General features: G+C 39.4%; 1 protein-coding gene across 2 annotated transcripts in view; it reads right to left on the reverse strand.

Annotated features, from left to right (window-relative positions):
• ATM (ATM serine/threonine kinase) overlaps positions 1-26,830 on the reverse strand; it is a 113,632-nt gene that overhangs the window by 25,929 nt on the left and 60,873 nt on the right. For both annotated transcript variants that reach the window (XM_034758832.1, XM_034758834.1), the window contains exons 31-48: positions 24,979-25,143; positions 24,544-24,676; positions 21,430-21,525; positions 20,199-20,370; positions 19,602-19,743; positions 18,571-18,747; positions 18,088-18,265; positions 17,127-17,214; positions 16,502-16,657; positions 15,304-15,412; positions 14,258-14,346; positions 14,072-14,174; positions 12,676-12,824; positions 7,741-7,845; positions 6,874-6,993; positions 5,467-5,701; positions 2,514-2,681; positions 2,244-2,363 (exon numbers count right to left, since the gene is read on the reverse strand). In XM_034758832.1, coding sequence (XP_034614723.1) covers positions 2,244-2,363; positions 2,514-2,681; positions 5,467-5,701; positions 6,874-6,993; positions 7,741-7,845; positions 12,676-12,824; positions 14,072-14,174; positions 14,258-14,346; positions 15,304-15,412; positions 16,502-16,657; positions 17,127-17,214; positions 18,088-18,265; positions 18,571-18,747; positions 19,602-19,743; positions 20,199-20,370; positions 21,430-21,525; positions 24,544-24,676; positions 24,979-25,143 — 2,505 coding nt within the window. The remainder of the gene's footprint in view (positions 1-2,243; positions 2,364-2,513; positions 2,682-5,466; positions 5,702-6,873; positions 6,994-7,740; positions 7,846-12,675; positions 12,825-14,071; positions 14,175-14,257; positions 14,347-15,303; positions 15,413-16,501; positions 16,658-17,126; positions 17,215-18,087; positions 18,266-18,570; positions 18,748-19,601; positions 19,744-20,198; positions 20,371-21,429; positions 21,526-24,543; positions 24,677-24,978; positions 25,144-26,830) is intronic.

Consider the following 26,830-nt stretch of genomic DNA (forward strand, 5'->3'; position numbering starts at 1 on the left):
TACTCCAGGACAATGCGCGTGGTGTTCATAGTGCTCATAATTGCCGCGGTGATCTGAGCGGGCTCCATGATCCCAGTGCTAGCTATGGCGCCTGGTCAGAAAAAAGGCGCGAAAGTAGTATCTGATGGACCAGGAGAAGGAGGGCGGGAGGGAGGGAGGGCCGAGTGACGACATGGCGTACAGGTACAGGAACAGGGAGAAACACAAACAACTGTCACACAGAATGGTCCCCCCAAAGATTAAACTGGAAACCCTGGGCTTAGCAGGCCATTGATTTCACGGAGGAAGGGGAAGCAAATGAACACAGAACAAATCTATTTTTTACATCTTAAGGTGGCAGCCGACGGTGCAGCATGAGTGATAGCCTCTCCAGTACGATGATGATGGGTACCAATCATAAAATACCATCATCTGCCAAAAGGCAAGGGGCTGCTGCTGTGTAGCAATGCAGCCCCACGTCTGCCAGCCCCACGTCCGCCAGCACCCAGCATCGCCCTCGGCCTCTTCTGGGTGCTTAGCGGACAATATTGGGCAATTGGCAGAAAATAGTATATTATGACTGGTAACCGTCATCATCGAAACATTAGCATGTCTGCCCAGGTGGCCATGATTGACAGCCATACCAGTACGACGACGATGGGTACCAGTCATAATATACCATTGCCTGCAAGGGGCTGGTGCAATGCAGCCCTACGGCTGCCAGCCCCACGGCTATCACTCATGCTACACCGTCTACCGCCAAAAGGCAGTTAGCAGCTGCTGCTGTGTAGCAATGCAGTCCCACGTCTGCCGGCACCCAGAGGACATATGGTGACGGTGAGCTCAGCTGAGCTGAGCGGGCTCCATGCTTGCCATGGTATGTTGTCTGCACAGGTAACCCAGGTAAAAAGGCGCGAATCTATTGTCTGCCGTTGCTGTGACGAGGGGGGAGGGGCCTGACGACACGTACCCAGAACCGCCCGCGACACTGTTTTGCATCATCCGGGCATTGGGATCTCAACCCAGAATTCAAAGAAAAGGCGCGAACCGCTTCTCGGCTCGAGCTGTGGCGCAAACGTAGTATCTGACGGCCTAGGGGAAGGAGGGAGGGCGGGCCGAGTGACGACATGGCGTACAGGCACAGGGAATTAAAATAAAGAACGGTGGCTGTGCATCAGGGAGAGACACAAACAACTGTCACAGACTGGTCCCCCCCAAAGATTAAACTGAAAACCCTGGGTTTAGCAGGCCATTCATTTGACGGAGGGAGGGGGAAGCAAATGAATACAGAGAAAATCTATTTTTTTACATCTTAAGACGACGGTGCAGCGTGACTGATAGCCCTCGGCATCTTTCTGGGTGCTTGGCAGCAAATACGGGGCGGTGTATGACGATGGTCTTCAGGCCTATTGCACGAGCTGCTGCTCAGGGAAGACTCTGCTAATGTGCGATGACCCGACTTGTAATAGGCCGGCTAACAGTCATAATACACCATTTACTGCCAAAAGGCAAGCCCCACGGCTGCCAGCACCCAGATCGCCGATGAAGGCTACCAGTCTACTGCACCGTCTACCGCCAAAAGGCAGTTAGCAGCTGCTGCTGTGTAGCAATGCAGTCCCACGTCTGCCGGCACCCAGAGGACATATGGTGACGGTGAGCTCAGCTGTGCTGAGCGGGCTCCATGTTGTCTGCACAGGTAACCCAGGTAACCCAGGTAAAAAGGCGCGAATCTATTGTCTGCCGTTGCTGTGACGGGGGAGGGAGGGGCCTGACGACACGTACCCAGAACCGCCCGCGACACTGTTTTGCATCATCCGGGCATTGGGATCTCAACCCAGAATTCCAAGGGCGGCAGAGACTGCGGGAACTGTGGGATAGCTCTGGGATAGCTACCCATAGTGCAATGCTCCGGAAGTCGACACTAGCCTCGTACTGTGGACGCGGTCCGCCGACTAGAGCACCTAGAGCATTGTATTGTGTGGACACACACAATCGGCTGTATACAACCGATTTCAATAAAACCGGCTTCTATAAATTCGAACTAATTTCGTAGTGTAGACATACCCTAAGTTTCACTGTGGAGTATATAAAATCATTAATAAAAACTATTTTCCGTCTGAGATGCTATTCTAGAATATACTGAAAATCCATAGTGTCAATATGGAAAAAATGAATGCTGCATTGTAAAATTTACTTTGACATTTTAACAGGGTATTATATACAGAAGAATCTATTTAGTTGTATGTTTTGAAGAACCACCCTACCTTTTCTAAGTATTTCTGCATGATAACTGTAGGGTTTTCCAAACATGTTTCTGCTAACCAGTTTCCACATAACCTCAGACACTCTGTGTATATCAGTCTTAGGCTCGGATCATTCTCAACCTTTGGAGAAGCACATTTTTAGAAAAAAGATCAGACTTCAAATCAAAAATAATTTTCCATATAAGATGGTCAACCTATAAAACCTTATTTCCCCATCTAAACAAAATAAATTAATTAGGCCCGATTTCAAGATTACCTATTGACACACACCTGAAACCAATTTGTATCCAATTTCTTGATCATCTCCTTGAGAATACTCAGTGCTAGACTTTCTTCTTTTTTAGCCCAGAAAACCTGAGCTTCCTCCAGTTGCCACTCAGAGACTACACACATAGCTGGATTGTATTGTTTGATCTGAAACATTGCTCTTTCAGGAAGCTGAAATAGAAAAACTAAATTGTCAATTATATTTATAAGTAATGGACATACATTTCATAACAGGCTCTCTGACAAGTCAGTACTTTGCTTTATTTCTTTAAGATATCCCTCTTCTGCCTGCTTAGTGTTAAGAATTGTTTCATTGGGAAGGAGGCAAGGTCTTTTTACATGTTAGAGCACAGGCATAGGCTACCCTATCATTCTGATAAACCAAAAAGTTTCAAAGTATAGATTACTGAACTGAGTTTCACAAAACATTAAATGAAGTATTAACATTTAACATTGCAATTACAGTGAGGTAATATGACAATATAGGACAGTGAGCTGGCTTATATTCATAACCAAAAAACTGTTAAAAAAGAGGTTTAAAATGTGTTTTAATGGAGGCCAGCTAATACCCCAAAACAAGATTACATTTTTGTTACAAACATTCTACACAATTTAAAAAATCCAAATGTTAGAATGCCAGTAAAGAACAGTTAAGTGACGCAGCCCATTCCTGACTAACATATAATCCCACAGGACTACTCACTATATCCAAATATATACAGTCCCCTCAACTTTCCCTCTAAAATTTGCAAACATATGCAAATATCAAAATAACAAATTACCAAATTAATGGAAATTGATCACTTGACTAGAAAAAGTGTTTTTACAATCTCTTAGTAGTTTGCATATATTTTTGCAAATATTAGGGGACAAAGGTAAGGTTTTTCTATTCAGATTCTTATAAGGCACTCATCAGAGTATCTGAGATTGGGTGAAAACAACAAGGAGTCTGGTGGCACCTTAAAGACTAACAGATTTAAGGTGCCACCAGACTCCTTGTTGTTTTTGTAGATACAAACTAACCCAGCTACCCCCCGATACTTGAGATTGGGTGGGCAGTATAAATTGGGTTGATGAGGTGATAAGGGTGAAAGATGAAAGATTATATAGCAATGGATCTCTTAAGCCATTTTGGAGATGCTGAGGGCTTGTCTACACTACAAAATTAGGCTGACTTAACTTAGGTCGACCTACAGCCATCGTAGCAATTCAATCGGCTGTTTGGTGTCCACACTGCCCTCGTTCTGCCAGGAGTGCGCATCCTCATCAGGAGCGCTTGCATTGACTGAAGTGGGGCATTGTGGAGCACTGACAGCTGGAGTGTGGGGCACTGACAGCCACAGGGCTCACATTTCATCTCCTGTTGGCCAGCTGGGGCTCACAACGGAAGCCCCTCACCCTGGGGCTGACAGCTGGAGCCAGAGACAAAACGTGAAATACTAGCAGCCATTAAACTGACAAGAATGTCAATTTCACTGCTAGTAGGTTCCCTGCTGTGAAACTGAGCCCTGAGCCGGGCTCACAACTCGGGATGTCAGCCCTGGGGCGAGGATGGGCTCTGTCTGTGAGCCCTGGGCTCAGTTGTCAGTGCCGAGGAAGGGGGGGCTCCAGCTATCAGTCCCACATGAAGCTGACAGCCAACAAACAATGTAAGTAAAACAGTGTCTACACGGACACTGTGTTGCCCTAACTACATTGATCTAATCGTTACACATTTCTCAGAGGTGGAGTTATTAAGTTGATGTAGTGGGCGACTTACCTCAGCATGAGCACAACTGTAATATAGATACTGGCAGAGCTAGGTTGACGTAAGCTGCCTTACGTTGAACTGACTCTGTAGTGTACGCTAGGCCTTAGTGAAATCATGGCACCAGTGAAGTTAATGTAAGCTTTGCATTGGACTTTAATGGGACAGGATTTCACCCACTATGTGCCAAAAAGTTTAGAAACATTCTTAAACCAATTTCTAGAAAAATTTTAAAACACCCTAAACTTTATAATTTCACATGCCATGTCTCATTCCAGGGTCAATATATTCTAGGATTGGTTTTATTTCAAGGAAGTTAAGAGGATATAAAAAGTATTGCAGCTCCATAATTCTGGATCAGAGCTATTAACCAAGCTCCATATGCACAAAATTTATTACTGGTGCTCATACTGTAGCCAGAAATAGCTCAGGTTGCCTTTCACATCCTACATTGAATTTTTAGGATAGGCAGATGTAATCGAAAATTGAACATATTTGATTTAAAGGTCATTGGGATAAAAAAACTGGAATTCTACAAGGTAATTCATGGAGATTGACTTTTCTGTAAATAATGGCACTTTAAGTGTATATACATTTGAACACGACACCAAGACGCTGAGGTTGAGGAATTCTTTCTGCAACTCTATCCTGGAATGCTGGGAGACTCTAAGGCATGATGATGAGGTTTTACATCTACCCAGTGTACCAAACTGGAGTTACAAAGTTGTAGAAACATAATTTACAGGTAGCAAAGAGTCCTGTGGCACCTTATAGACTAACAGACGTATTGGAGCATGAGCTTTTGAGCATGAGCTTTTGTGGGTGAATACCCACTTCGTCGGTATTCAACCACGAAAGCTCATGCTCCAATACGTCTGTTAGTCTATAAGGTGCCACAGGACTCTTTGCTGCTTTTACAGATCCAGACTAACATAGCTACCCCTCTGATACATTTACAGGTAAAAATTCCAGTTTTATAACATATACTGCATGAAAAGGCATGTAATTATGAACAAAAATGTGAAGATATGCTTGCAGCATTCATAAAATATTATGTAGGCTGACTCTCTAGACAAACAATTCAATGAATAAACTTAGATGGAGTACAGGAATTTTAGCATAGTTGGTCTTCAGCATTACAGTGAAAAATTTCCTTATTAACTGGAGAAATAAGTGTTTTTCAGACTGATTCTTGCTGGAACTAGTTACCTGGGTGTTTTTGGCAGTGCGTGCCAATTTGGACAGTTCCACTAGATGTTTAGTGAGAATGTCTTTAATGCATTCTCTTTTGGAATTCTCACTTTCCTTCTCAAGAAGGATCTCCAGAATTACAGTGCGTAGGGCCATGATAGGCTCCTGGAAACCAAAGTCACTGTCCTTAAGAAGCTGGGACTGTCTCTGCCACTTCAGATAAACGTCATTCAGTTGTTTGTTAGTAACAGATCTGAAATCACAGACATTAAGAAAGGAAAAGGAAAAAAGAGCTGCTATTACTTCTGACCAAATATTAATGAAATCTGAGATGTGAAGGAGCTTGTTTTATAAATCTCAAGACTATAAAACAATTGAAGTCAGTAGCTCACAATATATGGTCCAGAAAGCAAAAATAGTTCATGAAACCCTTCCTGCTCATGCGCAGAACAAACATTTTGAAAAGCAAGCAAGTGGAGGGTAGGGATTATAAGAGGATTTGTAACTTTTATAAGAAGTTAAGCAAAACAGCTGATTTAAAGCAAACCCAAGTTTGAGAGGAACATCTGGGAGGCACGACAATTCCAGTGTACATGTTCTTGAATGCTTGTTTGAATTTAATTTGCTAAGTTCTAGTATGTGATAAGGCTGATAAAAAAAAGTTGGCAAAGGGAATCTTAATCTGTATCTACATGTACATGGCTGCATGACAGAATAAGGGTATATCTATACGTGGAGCTGTGGGTATGATTTCCAGCTTGAGCAGACATACTCTCACTAGCTCACATCAAGTTATCATGCTAAAAATCGAATATGGCTGCAGCAGCACAAGCTGCAGGATGGTGTTTTTTATATGGCCCATATTTTTATTATACTGCATGCCTTTCAGATGTACTCTCCAGCTATGGCTGTTTTATCTTGTTAGAGTATAAGCTCTTTGGGGAAGGTACTGTATCTTTTTTGTGTGTTTGTACAGCACCTAGCACATTGTGGAAGCTACCGAAAAACAAATAATAAATACTACTAAATCATTAACAAATATTAGTCCTGACAATGTTTACAATAAACAAAAATAAAGACAGTCCATGTCCTGAAGAACTAACAGGTTAGAAGGTAAACAAATAGAAAACAGGATGCACCGGGAAATCCAGAAGAGTCCAGTATAGTGGATTTTCATAGTACCACCATTCTTTTCCTGTTTTTATAAGCAGGAAAATATTTCTAGAAAAAGGCCTTTATTTATAACTAGAGAACCTGTGAAGTTACTTGTAAAGATGGTATCTATAAAGTATATTTGTTAAAGGAAGAAAACAGAGGGACTAGCCTCTAGTTGCAGGTTACTTAAAAATAGCTGAGAGATGCAAGAACAACATCAGACTCATAGCTAGAACTGGAAGGGGAATCTAACATGAAGGAATAAAATACCTGGAGAAAAGTTGTCCTATGTTTTCCAACTCTCCAATGGTCTGTAATCTGCAGAGTGTGGGATACAATGAAAACACAGACTCGAGACTGCCTTTGCATAGCTCCTCTACTTCGCTCACCCTAGGGATACAATACAGCAATGCTAAATACTTTTATTTATTGACAATATAGTTTCCATGTACAGAATAGATATAAAATATAAACTATATTGCGCCAACACGTATTTTGTATTTCAGTTAAGTAAGAATTTTGCATTATTATTAAAATCTAAAATTCAAGGTTTCTCCCTTAAGAATCTAAATGGAAAGGATATCAGGTTTACTGTCTCATAGCATATATGGCATTCAATTTAAAGGGACTATTCAGAAGTAACTTGCTTTGTCTATTAACAGGAAGGGGATGTACACTAACAGAAGGTGATTTCTCCATAGAAAGTAACCCTATTTTTAAAAAAACAGGACCTGTAGAGACAAGGACTTGTTATGGCATAAAATGCCAGTAGTTTGTCTCTTCCTCCTTAGTTTGAGGATTAAGGCTTTTAATATCTATCATTATTCTTCAGCATGTGCAGCCTTGCAAAGAGGTTGTTATAAATATCTCTACCAAAAAGATTCTATATATATTGTTTGTGGGCACACAAACCACTTTACAAATTTAAAACAAAATTAATTCTGGCCTTGCATCAGGCATGCATGTCCTATTAACACTAACGTGACTGGCATAGGCATGAAAGGGAGAATTCAGGTCAAAATCTATAAGTCAAGTTACAGCTCAAATATCAGTCTGATTTTGTGTAATACTTTGCTACAGCTGCACAAACACAATAAGGTCTTACACACAGCATATTTATAGGCATTTGTTTTTTACCTGGCATTTTTCAGGCCTTCATGGAAAGCAGAGAATTCTCGGTCTCTTAAAGACTGCAGAGCATCATACAATGATTCATGGTAGCCTGATCGTCCCATCTCATCTCTTAAAAAAAAGATTAAAAACAGCAAAATTATATTTACACCTAAGGTCATCAATGATCTTGATGACTGAAAACTACAGCATTAACATTCTCTTTGATACAGAACATTTAAGTCATTTTGGTGGTGTCTTCATATGAGACACAAAATAACCTATCTGAATAAGGAGTATAGTCAGGAATTTTTCGGTGGTTAGGCAAAGTGTTATTTTGATTTGCCTAAAAAATAAAAAGCAACCCTGTAACACAATACATTCCTGTAAACCTAAGTTATTGTTTTCAAGTAAACAAAATTAAAAGGCAGTGAGAAATTAAAATTGTATTTTATACATGGAGTCAAAATTTCAAAATTACATTAAAATATATGTAATTATTCCAAAAACTATCATACAATAAATCTACAATTTTAACCTAAACAACAAAATGCACGTATGTAAAGGTTCTTGTATTATCTGACTGTGTTTTAATGTGTACCATCAGTATTGTATTAAAAGCAAATCTGGATCTGGATCACCTTCCCGGGGCAGTGTCATCTGCCACCGAGCATGTCCATGAGTTGCAGATAGTGGAATACCTTCCAGATATGGAGGGTAGCTGTGATATAAGCAGGAAAACCTGTTGAATAAGCAGTCACAGACAATCTGACGGCAGTGATGCCTAAACATAGTACTACACATAGTGAATGTAAGCTGCCATCAAGTAAGTCTGTAGTCAATGACATACTATAAGGGCACGCAATTGTTCCTCCAGAAGTAACTCTGGAAAGGCAGAGGAACTATGAGGGGGTCAGTGGCATTTGCTAGGAAAAGGAACTCTGCATCCTCATTTGTCGCCCTACTTGTTGCAATTTTTGCACTGTATGGCACATGGTTTACATGGATGAGAAAGGGGGACTGGAACTGCATACACTTTTCCCACTATTCACAGTGCAGGTTATTCAGCAATGCAACACTGACTATGCAACCTCTGAATCCAAGTCCTGTGGTGATGGTGATAGGCAGAGGATGCTGCTGGAGGTCCTTAGTCACAATCCTGCACACAGATGGCCTGGGAGTGATGGTCACTCATCGCAGACTGGAGCAAATGCCATGATCATATCCTTCCTTGGTGTCGGAGCCATCCTACCTAGGGAAAGTGCTGCTCTCCTCAAATGGGGAAGGGGATGGAAAAAGATCCCTAATAAATTCTTGCTCCAACCACATTTGTCAGAGTGCTGTATCTTGACTGGTCATCCAGCTTTGCTATGGTCTAAATATAAGAAAGACCACAAAAAATTTTGCAGCTAGGAATGTTCACACACTCCTTGACAGACATGCTGGAGTTGAGTGTAGAACCGCTATGCTTGTCAGAGTGTTGGTGCGGTACGATATAGATATTTCTGCACTCAGACAAGACTTGCTAGCAGGACATTGCTACAAGAAGTGAGTGCTGGTTACACCTTTTATTGGATTGGCAAATGTGATGATGAATGGAGATGCACTCTGGTTCAGGGTTTGCCACCTGCTCTTTAATTGCCCACAAACTTGAGTTACTGCTGAAAGGTGTTAATGACAGACTTATGCTCTTCTGCATCAGTCTTGCTAAAGGTCATCATGCTTTTGTCTTCAGTGACTATGCACTGACAATGACACACCCAGATGAGGATACGGACCCCTTTCTGGTCTCCAATGGCTCCCAAAAAGGTTGCTCGTTCCCATACTCTTTTCCATCCATTTTTTGGCTATGCTTATGGATGCATTTCATGATATAGACAAATGAGTATTTATCCAGATCCACACTGATAGGAAGTTTTCAAGCTGCAACACTACCATGCTCACATGAAAGTGGCAGATTTACTCATTAAGGAGCTATTATTTGCTGATGACGATGCATTGGTTGCTGACTTGATTGATGACTTCAAATATGCAGTCAATCATTTTGGTTTCATACTCCACCTAAAGAAAACTGAAATACCGTATCCAACATTTGCCAGAGGATACCCAATAATTAAGTTCACCAATGCGTCTCTTCGGACAGTGGATAAATTTTGCTACCTACGGTGTATGCTGTCATACAATGCCACAATTGATGAGATTACCCATCTCACAGGCAAGGCCAACTCTGCATTTGATATGCTGTCTTACCACCTATGGAATGATAGGGGCATCATAATAAGCACTAAGCTAAATGTGTATTGGGCAATTGTGCTTACAATGCTTCTATATGGTTATGAGGTATGGACACCATATCGCCTTCATATTAGGAAACTTGATCATTTCCACATGTGCCATCTTCATTCTGTTCGTAGAGTCAAATGGAAGGACAAGATTCCCAATATAAAAATTCTTAATCATTGTTGAATGTCCAGCATTTATATCATGCTGATTAAAGATCAGCTGTGCTGGTCTGGTCATCTCATTCATATGGCCAACTCAAGAATACCCAACGCTATATTTTATGGTCAGTTAAAGCAAGGCACTCATTCTCATGATGGCCAGTCCAAAAGACACACTGAAGTCAAACTTGAAGGCATGTCAAGTTGACCTCGGCAACTGGGAAGCAACAGCCTTATAAGAGAGCAAGGTGGCAGCAGATTTGTCATGTCGCCGTTAACTGCTTTGAAGCAAAGCGCATTAACAACTTATATGAAAAATGTGAACATCACAAAGCAATGATACAACAGCCTCCAATAGTCATGGACAATCTTCTCTGTCCCACATGTAACCATGCTTGTGGTTCTTGCATTGGCCTGACCTCACAAACAGGTATTCACCTATAGTGTTTGCTGAAGCCTTGCATGTCAACACTGACATGAGACTCCACCTAAGTTCCTTCTAAGCTGTGCGGCCGCCCACCAGTCTATCAAGTGCTGCGCACTCCAAGTGCTCCTCCCCCTGCTGCTCCTGCCCTCTGCCTTGGAGCCCCTAGCCACCTGCTCCTAGGAGTCTCCAGCTAGCTGTGCGAGGGAAGGGGGGGGGAGGTGCTGATGTCAGAGTGTCCCCCTCCCCCTGCACTCCATTTCCACAGAGCTTGGTGGGAGGAACATGACAGGGCTCAGGAATGGGATGGAACTTGCTGGTGGCTGCTGCTGTGTCTGAAGAAGCAAGCTTCAGACTGATGAATGCCAATCTACTTAAAGGGGCAGCACGTGTCACACACACACACACACACACTGTGCATCTCTCTCACACACACACAGTGTGTGTTTGTCACACACACACACACACACACACAGTCTTTCACAGTCACCTCCCAACACATACTTGTATTATTATTATTATTATTGTTATTATTATTATTGTTATTTTTTGATACTTCCTGCAATGCACATATATTCTCTGTAATTTTATTCTTTTGAAGTGCTGTTATTTTAGTTTTTTGACTGGTCTACGCATTTCATAAAGAATTACCGTAAGAGAGAAATAAAATTGAGTAGTGAGTTCTAAAATGCCTAACCTGACCTGGCTACACTAATTATCCCTATGGTAACTTTAAAAAAAAAAATTATATCTAGGTTTCTGGTTTCTACTGGTGGCGCACATTACTTCGATATTGGTGCACATAAAAAAATTAATTCCACACATGGATAGAAAAAATTAGAGGGAACTCCACCATCAATAGTTTTTTGCATTTAATTTCATTGATGTTTTAAAAAAAGGAGAAAGAAAAAGAAATGAGAACAAAAGGCTAGAAGTCCTAAACTCTCACTCTCCTGCCAGTCCCTTTTCAACATGATTCCCTTTTCCTTAATTCTCGGCCACATATTTTATTTCCAACCTTTTTTCTCTGCCCTTTATTCCCTCTCTCCTTGATCTTTGTCTATTCCCCTTCTTTTCAGCCCAAATATCACTCTCTTTACCTCCCATACTGGACCTGAAGAATCTTTTTATCTAGGTTATTATACCACACACATTACTGCAGCATTTTAGAATAGCTCACCTCTGCTACCTTCCCTATTCCAGCACCAAGGGGAGCCTCACAAGAGTGAGAGCATCCTGACTGCGGCAGCTGGAAGAACGAGTGTCATATGGACCTCCATTAGACAGGAAACATGGAGATGAGCAGCAGCCTCCACAAGTTGCTTTTAAGTGAGCACTGTTTGGATGTAGCAGAAGAGAGTACTGCAGCCAGAAGCACCTCTCTTTCAGATCCATCTCCACAGAAGCAGCTAGGGAGAAAGTTCCCCTCCTCCTGCTTGCAAAATATCGGTGGAAGGAGTCACTGAATGACTCAGTGATGTAACTTAAGCCTTCACCAAGATGGGAGGGCGATCTAGTCCTTTTTCCCCCTAAAGGGAATATAGCCTTGTTCTCCTCATCAGAGAGGAGGTATACACTACTCCGTGCCCAGTATATCATGTCACCCTTAGGCACTTACTATTCCTTATGAGGGAGTAGCCACAGAACCAAGTCGGACACTCTTTTTTTCAACTATTGAAGTCACTCTTAAGGCTCAAAGAGCAATCTTTTCATTCTCCTATAAATCAAAAATGGATGCAGGCAAGCATTTCCCTCACACTTAAAAAAAAGATTAATCTTGTGGCTGAGACTAAAAATGAAAAGGAGATTTTAAAGGAAATTATCAGCAAATGAAAAGAGGAAATACAGCTATAACAGTAGCATTTGCTATAATAGACTGATACACATACAATAGAAACAGGGTTTTTACATGAAAGGGGATTGCTTTTTGTTTTTATTTCAATTGTGCAGATAACTAAGATAAACAGTACTGCCCCATTTCTGCCCCACAGCAGTTATATTTTGAAGTTTTCCTTTTTCTCAAAAACAAATAGCGCATTGTTAGATTAAGCTTTAACAGACTAGAGCTGGAAAAGATAAACAGAGAAGTTGGTTTACTTAGCAGAAGAGATGTGGTCCCACTGCATGTTCCTCCAAGCTGCCTGGTAACGAATCTCCTTTAGTTCAGCACACCATTCTGTGTTTTCATATTCCAAGCCTTTTAAATAGGTGGAAAGAGTATGGCAAAGCCCAAAATTCTGCAAGGCCTACAATCAGTAAGATTTAAAAAAAAAAAAAAAAAAAAAAAAAGACAACATTTCACTAGTCTGGGGCTGCTTTTCAAATGGATTTGCTTACCCTTTTGTTACCAAGGTAAGATTTCCAGGCATGGAACTACCATTATTTCTAACCTAAGAACTCTGTAAGTGTAAAGCATTCACCAATAAAAAGGCTCCAGCCTCAGCCATTTCCCAAAACATCCTCCACAGAACAAATCTTCTTGACACATGAGAAATGAACTGCCTGTGCAATTTTTTCATTCCCCCACTCTTGGGCAGTGGCACCACAACAGATCACTGACTAGAGGGTCTTCTGCACTGGTGGCATGAAGGATTGGCAAGATTTTTCCCTAATTAAGCCTCAGTACTCCTGTGGAATTGGCAAAAGATCTTTCTATATATTTTGATCATTTAACCAAGTAATAAAATGCAGCTACTCCTGAAGAGGAACATGACAGATGTTCAACAGTGCACAGCAGTAGCAAATGGTTTTGGAGCAGTAAAGGAAGAATCTCAGATTACACTGAAACTGCAGGAGGAAATGTAGATAGGCAGAAATTAGTTATCAAAGTTGGAATTTAGCCAAATATTTGGGGTGAACATCCCATGTCTTACAAAATGTGCCACAGTGTATTTAATGACCACATGTAGACAAGACCTCAATTTTACTTTTTATCTGAAAGATGGTACCCTCCAGCAGGACAGTGTAGTGGAGAATTACTTCCATAGCAGTGGTTTTCAACCTGTGGTCCACAGACTCCTGGGGGTCTGCAGACTATGCCTAAGATTTCCAAAGGGGTCTGCACCTCCATTTGAAATTTTTTAGGGGTCTGCAAATGAAAAAAGGTTGGCAGCCACTGCTCTATAGTGATTCAGAGGCCAGAGCACTAACAATACCACTACTTCCTGCAGCACCTGTGTTTTTAGGAGATCTTGATTTTGAGTAATGACTTAACTCTTCTTGGTTTGAAACATATGATGAGTGTCATAGCACAAAGTGATATGGTTGCAGGCTTCCAAGATGAAAATACAATATAGCATCTCATACTAATAATACATAGTGTGGTCATAGTTAAAGTGCTCCTATATGAAAATACATCAAAGACTAAAGCCCAGACTATTATGTGAATAGAATACCAGAACAAAATCAATTTCAGGTTTACTGAAGCAAGAATACTTCTGATCACTAGAGGGGGTGATTCCTGTATTTATTTCCTACTAAAGGAGTGAATTACCTCTATTATTCCTGCCTGGCGAGTAGCTGGAGGGAGGCTTGCTTCAAGGTCATATGTTACAAGGGCCTTTCCCCATATGGCCTCGTGCTCATATGTTCTTATCCTGTTACACGTAAAGAGTAGTTCTGAGATTTCAAATGCTTCATAAATAAAACTATGTTTTTATAAAAAATGAATAAATTGTACCTAGCTAATGGCTGTAACATTCTTCCTCCACCACAGCCATAGAGACTATCGGGCTCTCCTATACTTCTGTATATTTCCATGAGAAGGTCCTACGACATACCATCACAAAACAAAACATTTCATAAATTACTTTGGAACATATTTAATTATAGTATACATATCTATACATATGCATTGGAAAATCTTGTCCGAGATGGTTAACAATGCTTGACATATACATCCACTGAGATCAAAAGCAGAAATACTGAGATCTACATTCCAGTGCAATATTGTCAGACTTCCTAGACCAGAGACTCTCTAAATGCTTATGTTAAGATTTTAAAAAGCATCACCAGAATTTAGCAAATTTGGCTAAAAGGCAAAAAATAGCATAAAATTAATCGACATAAGATGTGCAAGCTGACAAGCTGAAAGTTGGTGAATGTGATTTATGAAGAATGAAATATTAGTTGAGAGTGATTACTGACTCAGAATAAGTAGTAAATAGATTTGTGCAACATGACACAAATGCTGAATATACTGTTGTGTAACACCACAGTCATGCTGTTTTGATCTGAGAGAGCCTTTCTTGGTCATTCAAACTCACTATGATCATCCACTTGCTATATTTTATTGATATATGTAGCATCTCTCTGGAACAAAAGCTGAATCAACAGGGACCATATGATCAGTTATTTTACGAGCAAAAATTGTTTCTCTGTTTTTATACAACTTCCTGCTACTGCTATTTCAGATGAGTTAGTGTGAGCAAGGCCTGATGTGTTCCCAAATACCCTATTCAGCTCATCAATAAAGGCAATTGAACATTTTACTTTGAACTAGAGCTGGTAAAAAATAAGTTACTCAAAAAAGTTTTGAAAGGGGGATGGGGGAGCAGGAGGGAACATTTAAGAAAATATTTCTCTGAGTTTTGACCAGCTGGGCTCAAAACTCAGACAAGAAATATTGCTTACATTGGAAATACATATGTTAATTATTTCATTTCATTAGGTAGGTTTACCTTAAGATTAGATAATACTTCAGATGAGGAAGGCACTATTCCATACCTGTAAACTTATTCCAGTTTCTTCTTTACTTTTCTCATTCAATCTGTTAATAGTTGGACTTTGGCTTTCTTCTTCAAATGTTAGATTTTTAGACGCTTTGAAAGCAGATCTATAAGAAGGGGACAAACATGTTGAATTAATTTAAAATCAGTACAAGCCACAGAGATGCTGAAATAATCCCTAAAAGGGCCAGATCCCTGGTGTTTCAGAAAAGAGCTTGGCATACCTTGGAGTTGGGCAGTTTCCTACAACCTTTCTGCTTTTAATAGTGAATGCCGCTAGATGCCAAACCAGTCCCCAATGGAAGTTAGAGTAAGTCTTGTGGTTGCTCTAACTTATGCTGATGAATAACAACTTCCAAGCAGTTGCTCAGTTAGTCAGTATGGCCAGTTGTTACATCTCCACCCTACCTGAAATAATGTATACGAGTGGTGGGCAACCCGCGGCCCATCAGGGTAATCCGTTGGTGAGCCGCGAGACAGTATTTACATTGACCGTCCGCAGGCACGGCCGTCCACAGCTCCCAGTGGCCATGGTTTGCTCACTGCTTTAATTCTGTGAAGTTATTCTGAGCCAAAATAAGCAATTCCCTACATTCAGTATTGTATCAGTGTAAAAAAAATAAAAATAATGTATTACATAGGAAAGCTATATGCTCATGGTATATATCAGTCATGTCTACACTCAGTATATTATGAGATGCTGAACACTAAACCACGTAATTCTGGGTACCATTCTGTTTAAATTTCCCACCCCACTCCCCATTTCTGATATAATTTAAACAGATAATTTGGCCTGAAATGCTAGAGCTAAAATTTAATACACTATCCTATTTGGAAGGTGAGATTTAAGACTTTTGGATGATAGAATGTATTAGTTTTTAGCTCTAGTTGTTTTTAAGATACCAGCCACTAAAATCATGCTGAACCTGAAGTGATAAGAAAGTGTTCTGGTAGGTAATCAGAATGATGTTTTTAACATCTGATAGCTACCATTCTGTCAGGGCTGGAGACACTTTGGTGTTCCAGTACAAGTACTTTCAGGGCCATTACATTTTTCTGAGCTTAAAAAAGGAAGATCTCTCTTCCTGGTATATAATTCACTTTTCCTTTTCCAACAAAACACCACTGTACAAACACCCACAACACGGCCTGTTTTGACTGAAATGTGAAGAATCTGTATTCCTCAAGTATAGTACCTTTTTTGTTGTTTGTCTAAGTTTATCTTGTCTGCGTAGATTTCTGTGTAGAGCAAAGCTGTGAAGTGAGCAGCACAAGATTGTGCTACCATAGCAACCTCAAGGTAATTCAACTCCAGCCAGAAACTGTCATCAAAAACTGTACCTGAAAGAGATCTAGTTAAATACAGCATTAATACTAATGTAATAATACGAGTCCTGCCCTGTATCCTAAAGCTAAACAAAAGAAATACACTGTAACAGTAAAGCCTATGCCAACAGGTACTGTTTTATCTCTAAAAAGAAATATACCTATACCTTGTAAGATATTTCCAGACAAAAGGTTTTTGGAAACTGCATTCAGTTTAATTTACAACAACCCTTCTGAGGACCCCTATTTTCAAGGGTAATCAGAGTGCAATTTCCAGGTATACATGCAATAAAATGTCACTAGTGTGACATATATGACTTTATCATATAAATACACAATGTGTATCTATTACTTTGAATGGTTTGTTTTCTTATTACAATTATTTAAGTGGTGTCCATGCACATTGTAACTCTCTCCAAGGCATCGCCAAGTTTTAGTATAGAGAAAAAAAGTAATCTTAAATCAAAGCTAATTTTAAAAATAGATACAACTCACCTCTTTTGACTTCTCAAGTAATCAACAACATCAAGCATTGTTCGTCTAGATATTTTATCTAAACCTCCACGAATAAAGGTTTCTGGTTCTACAATTTATATGAAAAGAGAGAGAAGTGTGAATACACATCATAAAATGTCTGATGGTAAAAAAAGTTGTTGTTTACATGAAGGTGAATGATTAAACAGTGAATAATTGCACAGACAAGATTTTCTAAATGCTGTCTGGCTAAAACTGGTGTATGTTATATAGCTAGTGTTAGAAACATACGCTACATCTACACTACACACCACCGGAGGAGGCGTGTAGTGTTTGTGTAGCTACATGCTGCAATGAAAAGCACACCGCGTCCACACTGCGACATGTAGCTATACCTCAGTGAAAGGCTCTGCGGAGGGGAGGCAGCAGGGAAAGGCTTCATCTGCCCTGCTGCTAGAGCCTTTCACTGCAGTGAGGAAAGACTCCTGAAGCAGGGAGCTTCTAGAATCTTTCCCTGTGGCAAGGAAAGGCTCCAGCAGTGAGGAGCTGCCAGAATTTTTCCCTCTGCGAGAGCCTATCCCCATTGCTGGAGTCTTTTCTTGTGGTGTGGAAGGGCTCTAGCAGCTGGGAGCTGGCAGAATCTTTTCCTACTCCTGGAGTCTTTCACTGTGGCAGGGAAGGGCTGATGCAGAAGGACACTACACAGCTAAAAACAGCCGTGCCGACAGGGAGGCCTGGCTTGGGTGAGTAGAGAGCCATGTAGGGTATGCACTCGAGTACATACCCACACCTTTCAGGCGTGTATTTACTCCACATGCCTATGCACCGCCTCACTGTCTACACTGCTATTTATACCAGTGCTAGGGATGCTACTCAGGTATGTACACTACATTTCTGCCATAAGAAGTGTGCAGTGCAGACGCACCCTTAGAAAAAGAGGAGGAAATCATCATTCTTTTCCATGCCATTTTCATGTCATTACCTGAATTGGAATTTGCAGGTGTAGTTGATCTGCTGGATGATGAGGAGTATCTGCAACAAGTTGTGAAAAACCTCTGTATATGCATGGACAAAAGATTTCGCCAAGATTCACTTGAATCATGAAGCAGGATATCATGAATCAGGTACGGGAGCAAAGTCTGACAAAAGTCTGTTTTCACCTGGAACCCACAAGCGCACACAGTCAGCTGCTGGAAAACACATTTCTCAGCTACTAACTATAGTCATGGTCCACTGGCCAATATGACTCTTTTACTGTACAACAAATAAAATAAGATTTATCAACTCATGCATATTAATATAGTATCTGAATGCCTACTAAAAGAGTGCTTTGAATATTTTTTTCTATTTGAAGAAATGGTGATTTTATAACAGAAATTATCTGATATTAACAGGAGTTATGACTAAGTTTGCCACAATTATCTGTGGCAGCTGTGCACGGAAGCTATATATAATCTGAGCTCACCTCACACATTGGTTTCAGTAACTGGAGAACTTCATTTCTCACACCTCCACTGTTCAGTAATGAACAAGTCAGGTTCTTGATCCAGGTATCATGACTTACACTCTGAGGAATCCACACACTTGCATCATCCAGGTTTTCTGAAGGACTCTCTCTTTCATTACTTGGTACTTCTAAAAACTAGACAGAAACAAAAATTAAATTAAAAAAATGCAAGGATTTGTTCTTCTTCTAAAAAATAACCAGCATACACACAACTTGGTCCAAAAATTTAGATGAACAACAAAATTAAACACACACAATGCAGAGTCTGTCTACATGAAAACATTTAATCAGGCTTAGTTTATATTATAAAATAAAAGTAATATGCTATATTAATGCATGGTTATAGTTAAAACCAAAGAAATCTGGAAATAGTAATGGTAAAGTTTCTCCAGTAAGTTTCTCCCACTACACATCATATTTTAGGTTGCAAAGTCAAGTGCTCAAATGCTAGGAAATGCTTGATTTACAGTTGCTCATGCAACCTTATTTCTGCCCCTTTGTACTTCCATCACGTGCACTGAATTAGGCAGCAGTCTTGTGGAAAAAATAGTATGTGATCAAATAAATAAGGACTATCATCATAATGCATACATACAGAACTTCCTGATAGCAAGGCTGTGGAATACTTTCACAAAAAAGGGAATGGGAGCCCCACAGCTTGGTATATTTGGAACTAAACTTGATCCTGTAAACATTTCACTTAATATCAGGTCTAGTTAGTTAGTTAATGGGATGACTCACTGTAGTAAACATACGGTGCAAAAATAAGCGTTTGCAAAAATCAGTCCCCCCAGAAAGTACAAGAGGTAGGAAAGATGTACAAAAGGAACTAATACTGTACTGGCAGGAAGAGTGGGACTATCTTAAGGATCTTTTCCATCTCTAGATTCCGTAACACTGGTCTTCAGAAATGTTTACAGATCTATATTTGTTTTTATATTTTCTGTTCTCATTACCCTGAACTGCACAAAAATAAATAAAAGAAATACCTTCTTTCTAGACATTCTGAAAGGATGTAGATATATTAACATGGGATCAGCTTTGTTTTTGTAAACCTCCCAAAAGTCGTTACCAGCTTTGGTGGATAAAATGTTTTTCAAACAGGCAGCAGCAGCAGATCGAACACCAATACTGAAAGATAAGCTTATCTGAGTAACAGATTCTTTAATAATTTAACATAACCTTATGAAGTCTATGTTAAAAAAGTATGTACATCAAAGATAATTCTACAGGCACCTGACACTGATGAGCCATAGGATGAGTGTTACAAAAGAGACTGCAAATATTTACTCTAACACAAAAAGGCCCCAACTGCCATTGGGCAACAAAATCATTTAGATAGAATCACATCCAGCCCCTGACAGAGGCATTGTAGAACACCACAGATTAATTGGAATATGAGTAATCTGAACCTCAAAGTGGAACATTAGTAGAGAGTTAACAGATTGTTGCTTGTGTGCAGGTATTAAATAAAATTATGAGATAGAAGGCAGAAAAACAAATATTGACTACAAAACCTTTTTACAACAATAGCTACTTTTTTTTCATTGGGGCTCATTTAAGCACTGAATCAAATGTACACTTACCAATCATCTATTAAAGCATTATTTATTAGAGTCAGAATTATGAAGACCCACTGAAGTTCTCGATCTTCAAATAAGTCAACTGCCTTAGAATAGACTGCATTTTTACTATGTTGCAGAGTTATGGTGGAGAAATCTATAGGACCCAGTTCTCCCAAACAACTTCCAACAGCCTCTGCAAATGCAAATATTACTTTTATAGTCTCCAAATAGTAGAGGAAAGAACTTTATTTTTTTTAACTGTGTATATGTGTGTGTGAATATGCATACATATTACATACAGTTTTATGTGAGCCGTGTTGCCCTTCAATATCTCATGTTAGTAGAAACTAAGGGCATGTCCACACTACAAACTTAAATTTCTCTGTAAGTTTCTATGTTAGTTGAGCCCAGAAAACCTTGGAGCTGCCGAGCCTCGGTGCAATGCCCATACTCCTGGCAGGGAGCCTCGGTGGATCTGGGCTTCCCATGGGGAACCCAGGCAGCAGCCCAGCTGGGAGGCAGGGGGCAATCAGGAAACGAATGGGGAGCTGGGTGTGCACAGTCTGTCTCAGAGGAGGGAAACTGGGCAGCGGCACAGCTGGGAGCCAGGAACCCAGGGGCAGCTGGGATTTAGCTGGAGCCCCCTACCTGCCATGAAGTGGCTGCTCAGCTTTCTTGTCAATTTCACAGCTCCAGGACATACACTGTTTCAAACAGAAGGAAACAGACAGACATATGTCTATTTCCTTGCTGCATTCATACAATCCATATTTGTGAGAACAGATTTTGGCTTTCAAGTTTTGACATGTCCACATTCAGCTGTAGCTATGAAAATTCTAGATCTTCTAAAATATATTATATAACATTTCTTTTACCATCACCAAGATGAGAAGAGACATGCTGCAGACATAAGGGTTGGGCTCTGGTGCAAATTTAGCAAATTCTTAATGAAATATATTGCAGGAATGACAAATGTATAGTTTTGTTTTCAGAAGTGCTGAGCAATGCCAGCTCCCATAACAGCTATTGCAGTTGTGGGTACTCATCAGCTCTGAATACCAGGTTTTTAGTTTTTCAGATGAGGAAGATCTAAACGCCTGGTTTACCACTACATACTAGATGTTTAAGTGAACCGCACTAATTTCAGCATCATAGAAAACATTTTGCAATTGCCAAAGATTAAAATAATTGTCATTTAGAGATATTAGTGCTAGTGTAGACGATGTACACACTCATGAGCAAAATTACTTACCTAAAACTGCCTTTTCACCTGTATGATTAACTGCTGTCTTGGACAGTTGTAGCAAGCTCACCACCAACTTTACCATGACATAGTCCTGGGGGTTTTCTACCATTTAGAAGAAAAACGGAAAGCATTAATATCTATTCCATGTGTATTTGTAACACACAAATTACACTACTTGTAATTCTATTTCAACTAAGATCTCAAAATGCATTCTGAACATTAAAGGGGATAGTTATTGGGTCAAATTTGGTACATAAAAGCTTTTATAAAACATAACACAAACAGAAATGTTTCCATATTTTTAAAAATCATCACTTCTTGAAGCAACTCTTGTATGTTACTTATTTAGTCATAGGATTCCCCAGAACTAAAATTTATATATATATTATTTCCAGGATTTTATAATGGAAATGTAAACAGACTTCCAATTTTACCTTTAATAGCTGCATACTTTAAACATTATCATGAGATAACCAAATTGGTATTTGCAGCATAGCATGATGTCATAACAACTGACTCATCATATTTTACTGCAAGAAAACATAGTCAAGGTCTGGGATCTTCTGTTACTTATTACCTTCCTCTACAGTCAGCCCTTTCTCTATTAGATTTGTCTGAAACTTTTCATGTTTTTTAAACAATTTATTGATTTTGTATTGAGGTAAGAGTGACTCAAACAGGGAGGAAAAAGAGGAATTTATCCAACCATGGAAAACATATGGGAATTCAGGGCCAGATATAGAAATATGGTCAAAAATATTGAAAACCTACAGCAATTCAAGCTGCTTCTCTTCCCTCAACTCCTCGCATTTCCAGCACCCTTTTTTGTTACTTTTGGAGAGACTTAAAACATGTTAATGAACTTCCAAAGAACTAAAGGAGGAAGGTGATGGCTGAAACATCAATCAGGAAGAAAGTGGTATAGATAAGGGAGTGGAATTTTTAAAGTTATTTTACTTCTTGAATCTTTTTTATTTTTAATAAAAAACCGAATCCATGGTACAAAGACACATTCAGCTGTTTCCTTTTTTAAAAAAGCATTAATTTAAAATAGTTAAAGATCATAATTCAGTTTTTAAAATTCAAAGTAGCTATGGACAAACTACCAAAATGTCCAGTCCACATTTCTGTTCTAAAAGGACAGTTGGTTGATTCATATTTCAAACTTAACAGTAGTGTTTTTACATTACAGTAGTGATTTTATTAAGTTGTTATAGCTAGTTGTGGGTATGCAGGTAATTCTATTATGGAACTGCGAAGTGCCTAACACAACAGGGCCTTCAACTCAGCTGAAGCCTCAATGTGCTTCTGTAACACAAACAAATTAATAATAAACAATCATCACTACAGAAATGTAGGGCTGGAAGGGCCTTGAGAAGTCATCCATTCCCCCATGCTGAGGCAGGATCAAGTGAACCTAGACCATCCCTGACAGGTGTTTGTCTAACCTGTTCTTAAAAACCTTCAATAATAACCCCAGTGACAATAATTAAGGTAGTAAGCCAGTTTCCAGTTTATCCCTGATCTCCTGTAACTTGCACAAAAAAATCTGCTATCAGCCTGAAATTTCATAGCTTTCATTTTAGGCTACAGGATTTAAAACAAAACAAAACAAACACTGGAGGCTAATTGGACAAGCCATGGTTACCTTACAGGACTTTAAAAACGTGTTTTAACATTTTTTGGTCAACTCATAATTCAGGAATGGCTTAGGCTCTAAGATTTCTTAGACTTGAATGACACACTCATGATGACCTTTAAAAACTAAGTGTTAGGTCTTGTTTAATCTTAAGGAATTCCAATATTTTTATAAACGAATCCATATATTTTAAACTCTGTTTTGCAGACCTTGTGAAATCTGTACTAACCACACCAAAGTTGACAATGTCCACAGGAAATCTTATACAGCCCACAAACACAAACAGTCTCTTTGAAGTTTTAATATTTCATAGTACCTCTTATAAATTGTATCAAACTATTATAGGCAGTACTGTTAGCACTGCCTATTATAAAGGCTGTCTGACATTTCCCATTATAAGATCCTATTTTCAATCACTCATAACTTTGCCAAACTTAGCTGTTTGGGCTGTAATTTTCCATGGCAGGTGTCTGCCTCAGGCTGAATGTTTCGGGGGGGTTTTGGGAGAATTTCACCCATAATAGTTCAGTCATTTCCAAGAACGAGGCTAGGGGAAATGTCAATGTCTAGTCCATGTAAAAAAAATTCTGGCAACCTTTTTATGAACAGCTCTAGCATCCCACATGCTTTGGAGCCAGGAACTTTGGCAAGGGGGTGACCTCTGTCTCAGTGATGCGTCTTTTGCTATCTCTGTGAAAATTCACCCAAATTTGGCCAAGTTATAAGCCTTTGAACAATTGCAGGTTCACACATGCTCAGTCAAGATTTCTATTTTAGCAGCTAAAATCTGTAAAGATTCCATCTTCAAAGAGCATGCTCGAGCTGTTCACAGTTCTTACACATGCACCATGCCCCCAGAGTGACTGAGCACACTCCAGCAGTGAATTGCTGCTCTGGGCCAAGGTGGGCACCAGCACTGAGCCTGTCTCTGCTGGGCTCTTTGGCTCCCCACTTCTGGCATCCAGAGAGTGTGGAAGAAGAAGTGGGGAGGGATAGCTCAGTGATTTGAGTATTGGCCTGCTAAACCCAGGGTTGAGAGTTCAATCCTTGAGGGGGCCACTTAGGGATCAGGGCAAAAATCTGTCTGGGGATTGGTCCTGCTTTGAGCAGGGGGTTGGACTAGATGACCTCCGGAGGTCCCTTCTAATCCTGATATTCTATGATTTTAATTTAGAGGGGAAAACAGCTGGACTGAGTCAAGGGAAAGGAGAAGATTGGGACAAGGACCCTGGTGAGATGATAGTGAATGTATTCTGCTCATATATACAAATATACCTACAAAAAAGCAGGTGTAGTTATGTCACTCATATGGCATTATGTATTGTATAATACTCACTAAGAGAAATTTCACAGTTTGCATCATAATGTATATAATACATATCAGTCTGGTGTATGTGTGAAATTACAGCAGTGTTATTTTACTAATCAAAAGAATACAGCATGTAGAGGAAGAAATGAAGCATGCTATCAGGAGTTTGTACCCTGGAAATGTTTCATGAGATCCTTCATCTGATCTTTATGTTGTTCCAGTTGTTTGTGTAAATCATTTAATCCTTCAAGTCTTGCAAATGGTAGTGAGTCACAGAAACTTACTGATAAGAAATGGTTAATTTCCTGTAAAACAACATTTTTGTAATAAGTATACACTGCATATGCTATGTTTTAAGTGGAGAAATGGTTCTCAAAGGTATTTCACTGCAATGTGAACACCAACAGATATGAAATGTATACAAGAATTAAAAGACAAACAAATTGATTAGCTCCTGAAACTAGGGATAGATTAAAAAAATCAACATGTCTAATTTAAGGGGAAATAATCTTTCTATTCTCTATCATACAGTCAGTACATTTGCCTCAGTTGAAAGGGACCTATTACCATGACTGTGCCATGTAGTCCAAATAAAATAGTTTATTACCTCCAAAAGTGAAAATGCTCCTTTACTGTATTTGATTTTCTGCTGAGTAGCACGCAAATCTTTAAAAGCAGGATGCTCAGGAAAAGGATCTAAATGTTTGATTGTTTGGTACAAGTTTTCATTATCCTTGTTATCTATCACTAGGTACTTCAACAAGCTTAGGACCTGAATAATAAATAAATTAATTAATAATAATAAAAAAAGAACAGCTTAATAAGAAAAAAGACTCCTCAAGCCAAGCACAATATTCTATGAAATAACATTTATGCATTCTATACAGACTAAATTCTTCCAAACTGATAACTGAATATAACCAAAAATTCATAAACTATGTGTTTTACGTTATTGCATGTTTTAAAGTGTTTAAAAAGACATTGGCACATTCATGGACAATATAATATTTGTTTGCAGTGTTTCTGTAGCCATGTTAGTCCCAGGATGCTAGAGGAACAAGGTGGATGAGGTAATATCTTTTATTAGACCAAGTTCTGCTGGTGACAGAGAAGTTTTTGAGCTTACACAGAGCTCTTCTTCAGGTCTAAGTATGTTTCCCAGATCTGAAGAAGAGCTTTGTGTAAGCTCGAAAACTTGTCTCTCTCACCAATGGAAGTTAGTTCTATAAAAGATATTACCTCACACACCTTGTCTTTCTAATGTAATATTTGTAATTCACTGAGGCTTAAAAACAGAGATAGGATAATAGTAAAGTAACTGATACAGAAATTCTATAATTTAACAATTTATTTGATTTTCTTGCTGTTGAAACTATAATATTTTGCATGATTTGGTTGACTTATTTTGCTGTTAATCTGAATGCCTAATACCGTTACTAGAATAAATTAAATATTAATAAGGCTGGTATATGTCATGCTATCATAGGCTAGGTCTACACTAGCCGCCTGAATCGGCGGGTAGAAATCGACCTCTCGGGGATCGATTTATCGCGTCCCGTCGGGATGCGACAATCGACCCCCAAATCGGCGCTCTTACTCCACCAGCGGAGGTGGGAGTAAGCGCCGCCGACAGAAAGCCGCAGAAGTCGATTTTGCCGCCGTCCTCACAGCGGGGTAAGTCGGCTGCGATACGTCGAATTCAGCTACGCTATTCACGTAGCTGAATTTGCGTATCTTAAATCGACTCCCCCCTGTAGTGTAGATGTACCCATAGATTCTGCAGTTTTTGCTGTTTTTATTTAAATTTGGCTGTTCGGCTGCTTAAAAGTTCATTGCAGAACTCCTTTAAATATTTTTTAAAATTAAGTTGCTAGCTCTCTAAGTGCAAAGAAATTCTTCCAAAAGTGACCAAGTGTAACAAATTTGGTGCCGTTGGCCTAAAAATGATCAATATACAGTGCTTCTGCAGAGGTTCCTGTATTTTATATAAAGATATAAGAAGACAGGAGAGCTGTAAAGCCATGTAATTTATAATATGCTTTATTATAGTAAGACCTAGAATTATTTATATGAGTTTTGTTAACATGCTATGTGTATGGGAGATTTTCCTATTTTAATGAATTTATTGTGGTTTTGGTACATTTTAATTAAATAACCACATATTATATTTGAAAAAAAAAATTGTGGTGTTGTCTTAGGCATTTTTTTTTTCAGCTAAATCGTGGGCTGTATTTTTTGCCATGACAAAGCTGTAATTTTCCCAATTTACTGCCATGACAATCCTTAAATATAAACAAAACTGTGCAAACAACAACAATACTGCTCTCTCTGTTGACCAAGAACTTGTATGCTAAATTTCAGCAAAAAGCATAATTTTACAGGAAGGCACAAACCTAGTATACAGGGTTTTGAGAGCAGAAGTGCTGCAATAACCATAACTATGGAGATGCAAATGCACC

The sequence above is a fragment of the Trachemys scripta genome, chromosome 1 (assembly GCF_013100865.1).
Source record: "Trachemys scripta elegans isolate TJP31775 chromosome 1, CAS_Tse_1.0, whole genome shotgun sequence".
NCBI classification, from domain to species: domain Eukaryota; kingdom Metazoa; phylum Chordata; order Testudines; family Emydidae; genus Trachemys; species Trachemys scripta.